Here is a 16,229-nt window from a genome sequence, read left to right as displayed (position 1 = left end):
GGGTTGTTAATTCTCACTGATAGTGCCTCATAAATTTTTCAGATTTGTATTTGTCATATGTTTGTGTCTTTGCTAAGACTGCACATTATTGTGAAGACTTGTTCATTATTCCAGCATCAGAAAAATTTGCTAAATCTCATTGCATATAAGGCTGCCTTGTTAAGGATAAGATCTACTGACCATTAATTTGTTGTCAACAGTCAGTAGAGGTTAAGGATATGTCATAGGCAATAGAGCTACTTAGTTTATAATGAAGTCTGTAGTTCGTTTGCAGTATTTTGGCAAGGTGAAAGTGATGCACTTGTCTTCACATACATACATATAGGGTCTTGCTAAGGTTATCCCTCTAACTAGATATTCTCATGTTGTAGGTTGACTGCACAGAGGATGGAAAGGACACATGCAGTAGGTTCCAGGTGTCAGGCTACCCAACCCTCAAGATATTCAAGGGAGGTGAACTGTCCACAGACTATAATGGTCCACGAGAAGCCAGTGAGTGTTGTTGGGGTGTCGACATTCTTCCTATGCTCTTAATTCACATTCTTGCTTCTATCTTGATTTAACATATGGCTTCTCTGCAGACTTCATAAAATACGTTGCAACGTTAGTATAATTGAGTTTCATTACCAACAACAAATGGGAGTGATGAAATATTTGTAACCCTGAAGTGGGATTCTCTCTCTCTCTCTCTCTCTCTCTCTCTCTCTCTCTCTCTCTCTCTCTCTCTCTCTCTCTCTCTCTCTCCACATGTACCAATCATATTATTAAATTGCAGATACTGTCATTTGTATGTATTTTTCTGCTAAGGAATGTATTTTTCATTGTGATCAATCAAGTTTATAGTTTCTTGAACAAAAATCTAGGAAAGATTGCAGATTTTTCCTGGGCTATATGTAAAGTGCACATTGCTCTCTTGGTGAGTCCTTTATGGCTCTGACCATCCTTATATCATGTAGACATTGAAAAATAATTTGAAGGCATAATACTGATGCACCTTAGTGATGCACTTTGTTGCACCCCTGGCCATAGATCTATAGGGTATAGTTCAAATTTGGGCAGGGTCAGTCACTGCACAGCATATCCAGTTTTTTATCCTTCCTTCTGTTGGTTGATCAGTGGGTACCTTGAAAAATCTAGGGAAGGTAAACTGTGGAAACCTGGAGGTCGCAGTAGTCAATGCCCCAGGGTAAGGGTCACCATCCACCACAGGCTCAAAGGTCAGCAAGACAGATGAACACTGATGCCATGTACAGCTATAGCATATGCCTCCAGCTCTACTTAAAAATTGGCCATGAGAGGTCATTGCTGAGAACTGATTCCTTGGTGGGATGCTAAAGATAACGAGTGACACTTTGCCAGTGAGTTGAAGATCACTAAGATATGAATGGGTTTTGGTCATCCTTGACTGACATGTCACTTTACCTATCACCATCCCTTTATGTATTGGTTTTTCCCTTGGGCATCCTGCCTTGGACTATTTTCTTCCTATTTATTCTCTTCTCTATTTCTATTTCACTGATTTTGTCAATATTTCTAATTATTTTTTGTTCATGACATTATAGCATGAACTTTACCTTTAATAATGAAATGATTTATTCCAGATGGCATTGTCAAATACATGAGATCACAGGTTGGGCCAGCCTCTAAGGAGTTGACCTCCATTGAAGTAGCTGAGGCCTTCCTTGCAGCACCAGAAGTCAGTGTTGTCTACTTTGGAGAGGACTCAAAGCTGAAAGGTGAGCAGGAGAGATGTGATGTTTGGTATTTATAATATTCAGAAGTTTAGAGTGCTGTGGGTTTTTATATAACCAGTTATATGCATGTTTTATGGTAATTACATTATCAGATATTTATGTATGAACATCAAGTGCTTGCAATTCTTGTTCTCTAACCAGATCCCCATGCTTACTGTCATGCAGTTACCCACTTTTCTATCCATCTCCATTAAGACTACCCTTTCTACTATACCTCATTTTTCTTTGACACTGACAGTAATTCTAGAACTTCCTCTCTTTTTGACTAAAATTTAAGGCAATTTTTCCCACAGTTTTCATGGTTTTATATTCCTTTTGTAAGATTTAAGAAAGTTATGGTCTTCATAAAATTCTGTATTTGCATTTTGCTAAGTGGCAGAATTAGTGACTATTAGTGTAATAGCTTTGCATATTAATTATGGCACTTTCGGTAAAGTCCTATTTTATACTTGATACTTTTAATTTCTGGTTTCATCCACAAATAATTAAGTATCTTGCACTATATAAAAAAAAAAAGAATTGTATGTGGTTATCTACCAGGCCAACAGTACCACAAAGGTGATTTGTAGCCATGTGCACATGTCTGCGTACACACACACACACACACACACACACACACACACACACACACACACACACACACACACACACACACACACACACACTAGTTAGAGAAGAATTGATGGTGGAATCTACTACATGTGGAGAGGGGGGAGGCAGAAGTACTGAAAGTAAACTTAAAAAGAAATCTAGGAAGATGCCAAAATATTGTAGTGACTTGTGTTCCCCCTAATTCCAACTCATGGGGAGAGGAAGAATACAAGAGAAAGTTGGAAGACGCAAGGGCATGTTTATCCAAGACGCTTGAAGAAAATGAAGACGTACTGGTGATGGGAGACTTTACAATTAAAGAGTTATCTTGGGAAAGTTGGACCACAGAAGGTAGTGAGTCATTATGGGGGAACACGTTACTGGAGTTGGCTATTGAGAATATTCTTATGCAGTGGGTTAAAGAAGACATGAGATGCAGAGTGAATGAAATATCAAGTTTCACTCTAATTTTTACCAAGAAACAAGCCATAGTAAAGGATTTAAAGTACAAAAACCCAATAGGAAAAAGTGATCATGTATTGATTCAATTCTTAGTAATGGATAAAAACATCAGTACAAGAAAAGACCACAGGAGAGAATGGTTGAACTATAGAAAGGCAAATTTTGGACAGCTTAGAAAGTATTTCAGTGAAGTGGATTGGAACAAAGTATTTCAAACATGTGACATAGAAGAAAAGTGGACCTCCTTCCTGGACATTATAATAAAGGAGTGGAGAAATGGGTACCTAAGAAATCAATGGAGAACCTGTTTAAGAAGGATTAGCCTAAGAGATGTGCTAAGGTTGGACTGGAGAGAGAAAAAGCATAGAACAAGTGGAGGAAAATGACATGACTTGTTGGTCTGTTATGTAAGAGGAATGGATATATCAAAACAATGCAGATGAGCAGATTAATTATGAAAATGTTGTGGACAAATGTAAAGACACTGTTTTATAGATTTATCAATGGGAAATTGAAGATTAAAGAACATATCAGCAGAGTAAAAGTCAGAAAAGAAATGGCTGAAGTGTTCAAGGTACTTCCACTCAGTTTTTACTAGGGAAAATGATTTTAGGTAAGAAAGGATAAAGATGGAAAATGGGAATGGTCTGAAAGAGGTTGTAATATCAACAGAAGTAGTAAAGAATATGTTGGAAGAGCTGGATGTAAAGAAAGCAATGGGACCTGATGGTGTGTCTAAGTGGATTCTAAAGGAGTGTAGCCCACAACTAGCCATTGATACACGGTATAATCAGCACCACCCTCTTAGAAGGAAAAGTACCTAAAGATTGGAAACGGGTAGATTGACAAGGCCAGAAGTAAAGAAGACCCATTACACTAGATGTAGACCATTATTGCTGACAAGTGTGGTAGCAAAGATTTGTGAAGAGATCATCAAGAACAGATGGGTGAAGTATCTGGAAGACAACATTGTGACAAGAGACAATTTTGATTCAGAGAAGGAAGATCTTGAGTAACAAATTTGGTAAGCTTTTACTCGAGTAACAAATGGTGCAAGAGAGACGGATGGGCTGACTGCATGTATTTGGACCTAAAAAAGTATTTGATAAAGTATGGTACAAAAGGCTAACATGGAAATTGAAAAAAATATAGGACTGGGAAGATTGTTATTAAAATGGATGACTTTTTGATGGACAGAGAAATGAGAACAGTTATTAAAATGGATGACTTTTTGATGGACAGAGAAATGAGAACAGTAATCAGAGGCAATAAGTTGAAATGGAGAGTGATGATCTGCAAGAATCAGTACTAGCACCAGTTATGTTTGCAATAAATGTAAACTACATGATGGAAGGGGTGACAAGCTACATGAGTCTCTTTGCTGATGATGCTAAGATTACGAGAAAAGCAACAAATGAAGACTATGAAGCTCTGAATCAAGACTTAGATAGTGAATGGTCATTGAGATGGAACATGGAGTTTAATGCCGAGAAATGTAGTGTGGTGGAGTTTGGAAAGAGTGTGAGAAGAACAGAAGGCAACTACTATTTGGGAAATGAAAAAAGAAAAAAAAAATTCTACAAGAACAAAAAACATGGAGTAGCCATTTTTTAAAATTTTATTTGAAAAACAAAATCAGTGGAGAAACATACAATTTAATGAGAAGCATTAAGATGGCATTTACCTATATTAATGAAGATGTAAAAAACTGAAGTGATACATCCACAATTGGAGTACGCAGCATTAATGTGGTCATCACGATTGAAGAAGGATATCAGAAAGCCAGAAAGAATTCAGAGAGCTGCAACTAAAATCCCTACAAGCCTAAGAGGGTATAGTTATGAAGAGAGTTATGAAGAGAGTTATGAAGAGTTAAAAAGATTGGGTCTGACTACACTGGAAAAGAGGAGGGAAAGAAGGGATTTGATAGCACTATATAGAATATTGGAAGTGATGGAGAAGTTAGAGAGAGATGATCTTGTGATACTAGATATAAGAGGTACTAGAGGCATGGAAGGATATTGAAAAGAAGTGTTTGCAGAAGAGACATCAAGAAACAGTTTTCCCCACAGAAGCACAGCATTGTGGAATGAAATTATTGATGAGACTGTGTGTGCGAAGACAGTCCATAAATTTAAAGAAATTTTGGATAAAAGTTGATAGGGTGATTGGATAGCATAAGCCTAGTGTGGCTCTTATCCTGTATCTCACAACTAGGTAAATACATGTGCACACCCTCACATCATAGCCTCAAGGTCACTATAATGAGGTCACCAACCTCACTATACAAGGATCATTTGTGCAGCACACCAAGTTTGCTTCACATCAGTGCCCAACAGCTATTCCTGCTGCAGAAGGCCTGATTGGCTGATGAGGCCCAGCGTGCAAGTGCATGTTGTGGCCCTCAAAAACATGTTGCCATTTAAAGATTTTAAGTCTCCTTATTCATCCCTAATATGTGTAGATCCATAGAAATCAGACAGGCATGAAATGAGTGATAGGTTTAAGATCAGAGAAATTTGGATTGATATTGATGTGTATGGTGTGAGCATAATGGATTGTGAAAGTTTCCATGCAATGCTCATCTATTAAAGATTTAAGTTATGATTGGTGGTGGTTATTTGTATCCCTTAAAAAAGGAAGAGAATATAAATAATGGGATGACAAAGAAGGAATGAGTTGGATGTTGCTGGAGCATGGAAATGCCTAAAATTTGGAGAGCTAAAGTGTGCAGGGATGGAAATGAGAATTGGAGGAAATGTCTGGCCTTTTTAGAAAACCCCAAGGACAGGGATCAGAGAAGCTATAGATGGGATTATTATTCCATGTGCTGAATCAAAAGTGCAAAAAGTGCTGTGAACTTTGAGACAGATGTTTAGATGTATATGAAAATGGATTGACACTCCATATTTCAGATCCTGATGCACTCCATTCCCTCCTCAGATGCATTCCTGCAGGCAGCTGACAAGCTTCGTGAGACAGTGAGGTTCGCCCACTCTGTCAAGGCTGAGGTGGATGAAAAATTTGGACACAAGAATGTGATTGTGCTTTACCGTCCCAAGCATCTTGACAACAAGTTTGAGCCATCCTCTGTGGTCTATGATGGATTGGAGGATAAGACTGCCATCCAGGCCTTCATCAAGAAGAACTAGTAAGTGTAGGGTAAAGCTATAAAATATAGATAAGTCCTTAACTAACCTATATGATAGAATTTTTTACTCACTCCAATGGCAGGGATTTCTCAGTTTATTTTATGAATAAGCTCGTTAGGGGAAAAAAATATTATTGGCTACACTGCTCCTTTCTTGATCCATGATGAAATTTTGCATGTATACTTAACCCTTTCATTCCGGTGATCATATATGAACGATTGCATCAGTGCGTCCGTAGCGACGGCGATCGTTCCCGTAATCAAGAATTTTCCCGCCTCAATTTTGAGCTCCAAGCACGGTTTCTCGAGTCAGATAGTGCGTGGAAGTGTCTGGCATCTGTTTCCACCCATAGTGTTGCCACTAGCTCTGTACATTTAGTGGTAACTAAGCTATTCTCCCATTCTGAGGGCGACGCTTGGCAACCCCAGCCACCCGCCGTGTGGAAAGCACCCTGATAAGAGCGAAGGACACGGACAGCCCGATAATACGGAAGGATCTCAGATCATTCCCTATTATTATGTGAGAGAGAGAGAGAGAGAGTTAGTTAGTTAGTTAGTTAGTTCTCCGGGCTGTTTCTGGTTGATGGATCACACAGTGAGATCCTTGATAAGCTATAACTCATCTTTTCAGAGATCACATCGAGCTACAAAGTACATCATTGTATTCAGAATAACACAGAGAAAAAAAATATTAGTATTCAAACAGTCTTCTGACAATTTTTAGGTTTATGATTTTTACCCGTCATGGCTTATGGGAAAATAGTTTAATCACCGGAATATAAGGGTTAATAGACCAATGTTTAAATTTTGGTTTTCAACCCATTGTGCTGTATAGAACTCTGTTTCTTAGGAAGAGACATCAAGTACATTTGTTGAATAGTTCATGTTTATCAGAGAAAGAAGAGATTGAGGGTTTGTGGCACCTTAATCCAGTAGTAGCTGCATTGCAGGCCATTAATATTCCCTTTATTTTATTTACAAAATAAGTGCTAAGCATACTTGGTACTGGAAGTATTTTCAATGAAGATAAAATATTGTCATATTAGTTTGTCCTAAAAGGAGAAGTTACTAAAGTTAAGATGTGGTTTACAATGTAGAGGTAATCCAGTCTTGCAATCTAAGATAATAGAGGTTTTATCATAATTTTCTATTGAGTGGTAAAATACATACCAGAATGCTGTGAGAAGTATTCACCCTCTGTTTATAGATCAAAATGTATGGTAATTGCATGTATCCTGCCAGATTGTTAGAGGTTTTACCATAATTTTCTATTGAGTGGTAAAATAAACACCAGAATGCTGTGAAAAGTATTCACCCTCTGTTTATAGATCAAAATGTATGGTAATTGCATGTATCCTGCCAGATTGTTAAGTCAACTGAGGATAATATGGCTGAGTGGCTTTTACGTAACTCTGAGGTTTTTAAAATATTCTTAAGCATTCCACAAAATTGTTAATGAAGCAGAAACTTGGAATTTCATGTTAGACTCGGTAGTTAAAGTATTGAAAATTATTACTGCTAGAGGATAGAAATTAACTTCAATCTTTTTCACAGCTTTGGTCTGGTGGGGCACCGCACCCAAGATGCTGCTGGGGAGTTTGTGCCTCCCCTGGTTGTTGGTTATTACAATGTGGATTATGTGAAGAATCCCAAGGGCACCAACTATTGGCGTAACCGTATCCTCAAGGTTGGTAATAATAGTTTACTTTATTTTTTCAGACCTGGCTTATGTAATTGGATGGTATCTTAATATGAAAGGTGGTCATTTTGATTTCCACCAGTATGTACAGCATACAATAAATGCCAAGGTACTAATTAGGTGCTTTGTCATTGGCATTCAAGGCTCTTCATCCTGTAAAGTTGGCCTGACTATCTTGTATACAGCTGACTTTCTTATCATTCTAAATTTGTTTCATTTTAATTTTATTTACATGTTTAAAATTCATTTTAATTTTATTTACATATACTCCCATTGCCTTAACCTGTTTTTCATTATAGGTTGCCAAGAACTTTGAGGACTTCAACTTTGGCATCTCCAACAAAGATGACTTCCAACACGAGCTCAATGAATTTGGTCTTGATTTTGTCGCAGGAGACAAGCCAGTGATCTGTGCACGCGATATTAAGTCTCAGAAGTTTGTCATGAAGGATGAGTTTACGTAAGTTATCTAATGTGAACTCCAGCATTTAGCCTTTGTGTGTCTGCTTGTGTGCATTTGCATGTGTGAGACGTAAGGAGTGAGTCGCTGCAAATCAAAAGGCATTCATTTTCATTTTTTGTTTGCAACATGGTTATGAATGTGCACATTTAATTTTTGGACTACTTTGGGGCCGTTATAGTGAACAGAGGTGTAGGGCATTAGTTGCCTGGCACACCTGACCCAGTGTCATTAATCCTGTGGTTTGATGTTAAGGGTATCTTTCCATGATAGGAAGTATGGTACATTTCCTGCCATGCAAGTTTTATTTAAAGATTTTTTGGCAGTAATTATATACAAACATTCATCATTATTCCTTTTCACATTGTTACTCGATTGAGGCAGTGCACTCATACTATTTTGTATTTAGTAGTCTCTTTTATATAAAGATGTGGATTTTTCCATGTTTGAGTTTATTTAGCACTTAGAAGCAAACCTCATTCCTTCAGCATTTACTTACATGTAAATGCCTTGATATTCTAATGACAAGGATTAACATTGCAGAATGGAGAACTTGGAGACTTTCCTGACGCAGCTTTCTGCTGGGGAGCTTGAGCCATACCTCAAATCAGAGCCAGTTCCCACTCAGGATGGCCCTGTTACTGTTGCTGTTGCCAAGAACTTTGAAGAAGTTGTTACAAACTCTGAGAAAGATGTCTTGATAGAGTTCTATGCTCCTTGGTGTGGCCATTGCAAGAAATTGGCCCCAACCTACGATGAGTTGGGCGAGGCGGTGAGTTAATGTGTTCATCATTGCTAGGAGAGAAGTTGCTCTATTCATTTCTCTTGTTTTGCCATCTGTGAACTTGTTTATAATGATTTCTATATACCATTGAAAGCCAGGATTTTATCAAGATGTATTTGAAATGGTTTTCCATAGTTTCATCAGCAAGTATTGAAAATTTGATATTGCCTCAGAATACAGCTGTTTTTCCCCTTTTTGTGGTACAGATGAAGAATGAGAATGTTGCCATTGTGAAAATGGATGCAACTGCCAATGACGTTCCACCATCCTTCAATGTGAGAGGATTCCCTACAATTTTCTGGAAGCCAGCTGGAGGTTCCCCAGTTTCATATAATGTAAGTGTTTATTTGATTTAATTGTATAAATTTTTTTTAAATATTTTGGAGATAGTATAAAAAGTACAAGACAGTACTTCCTTTTTAGAGAGATTAAAAAGATGAAAGAAAATGAAGCCCTAGTTTGGGAGCTAACTAACAAGGAAACTGCTGGAGATGCCTTAATATTTTCATTACCCTTGTAATATCTCTCTCCTCTGGAAGGTATTCTTGCAAAACAAGGAGTTAGCTTTATATATTGTTTACATATTAGTTAGGCCATTTTTTGGTGGTGTAAACCAGTTTTGGTGCCTGAATAATTTAATCACACACACACACATGCACAATGTGGAAATTAGATATGATTCATATTGCAAATATACCCTTGTTAATTATGTTCCCTTGTGTAAGAATTTCATAGTGACCATACACCAGATCAGGTTGAGGAATGCATCAACTTATTGTCATTCGCAGTATTCAGATAACATATCTGGATGACTGTGCCATTAACAGCATACAAGTGCTTTTATTTATTAAATTTCTATACCTGTATGATGCATATGGCACAAATTCTTTCTTACAGGGTGGCCGGGAATTGGATGACTTCATCAAATATATTGCCAAAGAGGCCACTACGGAGCTCAAGGGATGGGACCGCAAGGGCAAGGCCAGGAAAGTGGAGCTGTGAGGTGCAGGGCTAGCAGACTGTGTGAGAGTGAGAGAGAAGGGAACAATAGCTGGTCCAAAGTTTGAAGTCCAATCTTGTAAGTTAAGTAGCTGATGAAAAATTAACTAGTACAGCAAATAGGAGAACGAATAGCCCCTGTATTCAACAACCTAAAAACAACCTTGAATCAGTATTGTAGGAAGGATGAGCAGGGTGTGGCTGACTTGAGCAGTGGTTGATAAGGTATAGGTGCCTGGATGCAAGAGTGAGTGAGTGAGTGAGCAAGCAAGCAAGGAACTAGTAGATGTAGGGTTATGAATGAATGTTTTCAATCAATAAAATGTTTGTTGTTAAAGTCTTTGTGAGGATGAATTCTTGCTGATTGTTTTTCCCTACAATCACTATACTGCAGTGTCTCTTCTTGGATGAATGCACAAGTTTCTGATACCATCTTTCAGTTAATAAATTTTGTAACATAATTTATGTTTAATTGTGCACCTATACATATTGTATATTTCATAACATGGATGAAAACTTGGTATTTAGTAGACTGTCTTCAGCCTCCCTCACATCATTGCAATGTTGTTTTCACACTAACTCTTCTGATCTTGCTAACTGCATGCCAGTCTTCCCATGACCTTACTGCACAAGACTTTATACCTTCTCACTCTTATTGTGTCCACCTGTCATGCTTGAGTTAATTGGTATTCTCAATCAATCATCCTATTTTCTGGTAAGGTCTGCAATCCTCTGCCTGCTTCTGTATTTTATCATTCTTATGACCTGAAGTCTTTCCAGAGGGAGTCCAGAGGGAGGTACAATTACACACACACACACACTATATTTCAAATGGAAAAATTCAATTTGAAAGGCACATCATTGTTTTTTTCCAGAAACTTCTGCTGCTGAAAGTTGTGCAAGCAATTTACTTGTGCATAATTGATAGTTATGTACTGCAGTTATTTCTGCTGGGTATTTGTAGTATTTGTAATACATATTGGTGACCTGAATGAATGGGTACTATAGGTATTTCTTGTGTAGTTTTGAGGAAGTGGATATTGATGTGATCATGTTTTATGCATTAAGTTCAGCACAGATGGTTTGCTTTGAGGGATGCTCTTGTCTTTCCAAGGAAATATTGCCTACGTAAGAGTCTGTCCACTTTATTTTTGTGGTGCCTGACAATTACTAAATCCTTTTCCAGTTCAAAAGTTGAGGCAGAGTGGTGGATATGAATGAAGGTAGTGCTATAAGCAGGAAAACCACAATAAACATCAAAATATCCTTACTAGCAGAAAAACATCTGGTCAAGGGAAGCAAACCACTGGGTAATACTGTCAGATTGAGAAGTCCTCAACCTCAGTCTGGTGTGAAACCTCTTAGAAAAGTTTTGTAGCTTTGACAGGCTAATCCATGGTCAATTATGTCTGCAATTAGCTAATGAATGATGAAGATTGAACTGCCCAACTTGACTAGCAGTGTGGGGAATGCCATAGCCATGTGTGACAGACTTTTGGCTAATAAAGGTGCACGCTGCCTATAAGGTGAAGCCTGCTGAGAATGTTCCATGTGGTAACATTGCTAAAGGAGTGAGACAAGGACACTTGGCAACCAGTGTTTTATTTGGTTTAACCTTCTCTACTCCACTACAAGATGGTGCTCTACAAAGCCTCCATAAAAACACAAAAATTGGAAAATATAGTGATTTGTTATACACAAAGTTAATAAGAGGTAAAAAACTGTGCAGATATTAATACAATACTAATATGTACTAGTAATACTAATATTGATAATAATAATAAAAATAGTAATGATAATGAAAATAATAATAATAATAATATCATCATCATCATCATCATCATCAAAGCAATAATAATAACAAAATGACAGGTAATAATAATAATAAAAATAGTTTACCTAAAAAGTAATAGTACTTAAGAATAAATGTAAAGGAATAATATCTCATGGTACAATATCAGAATAAAGTAGACAGTATGATAATATAAGGAAGTGTTGAAATGTATAACACTCATCACAGCTTGCATCATCACAGAAATGCTTAAGGACAATATTGCACATGATACAAATGGCAGGTATGAATAGCTTACAATGCATAAAAATCCATGATGGTACTATCCACTAGACTGTAACAGTCTGTAAAGAGGAAGGCTTTTAAACACTTCTTAAATACAACATTTAGACTGTTCTTAAGGCAGGTAGTAAGCCTATTATATAACTGTGGAACACAATTCCTGAAGGCTCTAAAACCAATATCAGTGTTATACCTAGGCTCCAGCAGTCTTTACTTCTGTAATGCATGCTTAACAACAATGCTCATGTCTAGCTGAAATGGTCATAACACACTCCATATATGCTCTGGCTTACCAGTCAACATTGCCTGAAAAGTTAGCACACAAATTTTGTACATAATCCTGGCCTGAATTGGTAACCAGTGCAACTTAAAGAGAACTGGCGTTATTCTTTCCTAGGGTGATCGTTATCAATCTGGCAGCCTTATTCATGATTGCATATTTTTAGTTGGTGTTTAGGCAATTGATAGTAAAAAGAATTACAGTAATCCAGCCTGTTAATAATCTGGTTATGATCCAGCATTTTGATGGAATGTTCATTAAGGTACTTTCTTATAAATGCAATATTCCTTAAATTATACTTCACAGATTTTACTGTTTGGTTGATTTGGTCAATTAGATTCTATTTATCAAGAATCATACCCAAAGTCCTCACTTTTTGTGATACATGGATTGTTTTACCACTAACATTAAAACTATGGCACATCAAATCTTTGTAAGAGACCTCTTTGTCTACGTATTAAGCATTCAGTTTTCTCTTTATTTAATTCTAACTGTTTACCATCCATCCCGTTCTTCACATCCCTCATGACTAGTCAAGATGTCTTCTGTGTCCTGAATATTATTAAAACACAGATAAAACTGTGTGTCATCAGCAAAGTAAACACCATACAATGCTCCCATAACAAATAGGAGAGTTCCAGAGTATAGACAGAACAAAATAACACAGGCCCTGGTACATTGCCTTGAGGGACATCTCTTCAGAGTGGACTGTTTTAAGAGAGTATTGTTCACTTGCACTCAGTAGCTCCTGTTCTGAAGATAACTCTTTAAGTAGCTAAGTGCACCTTATGTTACACCTATGGCTATATATATATATATATATATATATATATATATATATATATATATATATATATATATATATATATATATATATATATATATATATATATATATATATTCAGACAATTAGCTGTTTTTTTTATTGATTGATAATGGAATTAAATACTTTAAAAGTAAAATTTAATAATTACTCATAAATGGTTTTCTTTTAATAATTTTAATCAGTTGAAAATTATCACCTCCTACAAAGAAATTTTGTAGTGCTGGGAAATTAATTATGTATATTTCTACTTTTTTTCCTAGGCTAAGGCCCATGTAATGTGCGAGGATGACCAGAATCTCAGTACCATGTGACTAACCCCCCCCCTTCCCCTCCTCTCCTCAGTGTCCTTTTGTCCTTGCTTTCCCCCCCCCCCCCCCACTCTCAGCGTCACTGTGTTGACCACTTCTATAACAAATTTACCCCGTGAATAAACGTAATTTCTCCTGCTTGGCCAGGTTATAGAGGCGAATTTTTCACCTAATCCCAGAGAATGGGAGCCCTTAATACGATAAAATTAATTCTATAATGGTAAGGTCTTAAACCAGCTCAAACAAATCCCAGATAATTACGCCGCGCCAATGAGGTTGACGAATCTGATAAGTCTTCTTTGCTTCGCTGCCCTGTTACCCCTGTTGCTACGCAAGCCGGGAAGAGAGAGACTTTGACTAATTCCCCAATTGATTTCAAAAGTCCATTGAATTAAACTTCTTAAAGTAACAACTATAAAGTAAACAGTAACTTAATTATTCATATTTTTCATCCCTGAACTCACAACCTAGTCGCCCCCCCCCACTAAAAACAAAATTATAACTTAATAAATTTCCCCATTGGAAACCTTTATCCTTAGTTTCCCGCCGATTTCCTCACAAGCAAAGCCAGTCTCTCTCGGATTCTCCTCAGGTGAGCATGCGGTCTGATAATCTCCTCCTCCATTTCTTGTAATATTAAGTAAGTGTTTATTTAACAATAATTTACTAAAGCGAGTCTCTCTCGGATTCTCCTCAGACCCTCTCGGATTCTCCTCAGATATTCCTGTTGATAAACTATTTCTGAGTGGATAGATATTCGCATTTTTTTTGTTCTTTTTTTGTTGGTTTTCTCCACGGGACTAGTGAAACCACCTGGTTCGAGATCACCGTGTGAGACTGTCCTCAGGTCTATACATACTTTTTGGGTATATATTTGTTATTTATTTATTTATTCTCTGGTCTCCCCCGCAATTCAGTAGTCGCGAAAATATCTCCATCGTAGTTTTTATGTAATTGAAGAATACGCTACCATTTATTTTGTATTTCTGAATTATGTAACTGAAGAGTACGCTACCATTTATTTTGTATTTCTGAATTCCTTTCTTATTATTATTATTTCGGATTATTCCATTATCAATTAAAAATCTATAAAAGTTTTTCAATATTTGTATTTCTTTTAATCGAGTGATAGGATTTGTAATTATCGTGTGCCACAAGGGAACATCACACCCCTTAGAGGGCACTAAAATTTTTCTTGCTTTTCTGTTAGCAAAATCATCAATAACATTGCCAAAATCTATTTCATCTGCAAGTTGTCTCTCAATAGACAACATGGCAAGATTTCTCAACCTCAGGTTGCTCATGGTAGACCTTAAGTAATTTTTTATTAGTTTTAGTTTAGAAAAACTCCTTTCGCAGGTAGCAACACTGATAGCAATTGTGAGGAAAATCCGCAGCATAACTACTAGATTTGGAACCGAATTCCCAAGATTATATTTATGAATAAACTACAAAAACTCCAGGAAGCCTTCTTTCCACATGTTCGTTTGACCTTGACTAGTAGCAACACCAATAAAATGCTGCAGTCTTTTTCTTTCAAGTAGGAAGTCATCTTTATCAATGTCATCATGATCTATTTGAGTAAGTTGGCACTCATACTGATCATCAATAAGATATGTAGGAGTAAGGAAAGCATATTTCTCAGCAAGCTCACGAAGCTGTTGAAATCTCAGATTTATTTCTTGGATCACTCTATCCAGAGAAGAAAACATTTATCTTATTAATTCAATGTCATATGGCAATCCAGCATCTTGTTATCCTTCACCAAAAATTTGTTTCTTCTTTCTGTTCCAACGCTGACGCTCCATGACTATACCCAGATCATCACAAACTTCTTTAGCGTAGTTAACTCTATAATTTATTAGCTTTTCTCTGTTCTTAACCAAAAAATCCTCTAATCCTACGAGTTTTATATCACAATGTTGTAAATTTAGTCCTTTGGTTTGGAGGTAGGCCCGTGTGTCATTAATTTCTAGGAGGACAGATTCCCACAGGCCAAGAAAGCCCATAAATGGAAATGACTACAAACCACCAAGTTGAACACCAGCCTCTGATCTGGTAACTGTATTTTCTTCTGCGCGTTAACTTTTCTAAAACACTTAAAATTTCTGAGAAATGTTCCTTTACAACGCATACAGCATTTCCCCTTGCACTCCACCTTGTTTCAAGTATGTATTTCACACTTCGACCAGTGACAGAAGTTAGAACATCCCAGCGATGGGTTGATGAAAAAAAAAAATAAATAAATAAAAAAAATAAAATAAATAGAATAAATAAAATAAAATAAAATAAATAAATAAAACAAATAAAAAAATAAAATAAAATAAAACGCTCTACAATAAAAAAAAAAAAAAATAAATAACAATTTACTGCAACAGAAGCTGCATGAACACAAGCCAAATTCAGTGAGTGATTTGTACAAGCAACAAATTCTGCTTTTGGATTTATTTCCTTAATACGCTTCTGAACAACAGAATGTTGACCAGCCATTACTGTGGCATTATCATATGCCTACCCTCTGCCAGTGCACTCCGGCTCGTCGCGTCACCTGACAGCCCTCCTCTACTATTTACATCCGGTCCTGCAGCGTCAGCAAATTGACTATACTGTCTTTGTGGTGGAGCAGGCGGGTGAGTAGCCCAAGGCTGGAGATCTGGACTGGAGATCAACGAGGGCAAGTAATAAAATAAATAAATAAATAAATAAATAAATAAATAGATAAATAAACTACTACTACTACTACTACCACTAATGATGATGATAATGATGATGATGATAATAATAATAATAATAATAATAATAATAATAAATAATAATAATAATAAATGAATAGCATTAAAT

The 16,229-nt window shown here is 36.7% G+C and overlaps 1 protein-coding gene across 1 annotated transcript in view; it reads left to right on the top strand.

Moving 5' to 3' along the window:
- LOC135113594 (protein disulfide-isomerase A3-like) overlaps positions 1-10,361 on the top strand; it is a 12,830-nt gene extending 2,469 nt beyond the window's left edge. The window contains exons 3-10 of the mRNA XM_064028893.1: positions 372-492; positions 1,602-1,736; positions 5,751-5,958; positions 7,513-7,645; positions 7,957-8,117; positions 8,661-8,889; positions 9,108-9,236; positions 9,799-10,361. Coding sequence (XP_063884963.1) covers positions 372-492; positions 1,602-1,736; positions 5,751-5,958; positions 7,513-7,645; positions 7,957-8,117; positions 8,661-8,889; positions 9,108-9,236; positions 9,799-9,903 — 1,221 coding nt within the window. The 3' untranslated portion in view covers positions 9,904-10,361. The remainder of the gene's footprint in view (positions 1-371; positions 493-1,601; positions 1,737-5,750; positions 5,959-7,512; positions 7,646-7,956; positions 8,118-8,660; positions 8,890-9,107; positions 9,237-9,798) is intronic.
- Positions 10,362-16,229: the final 5,868 nt, after the last annotated feature.

Source organism: Scylla paramamosain, chromosome 2 (assembly GCF_035594125.1).
Source record: "Scylla paramamosain isolate STU-SP2022 chromosome 2, ASM3559412v1, whole genome shotgun sequence".
Lineage (NCBI taxonomy): Eukaryota > Metazoa > Arthropoda > Malacostraca > Decapoda > Portunidae > Scylla > Scylla paramamosain.
The sequence above is the reverse complement of the archived record's forward strand: the minus strand, read 5'-3'. Positions and strand labels throughout refer to the sequence as shown.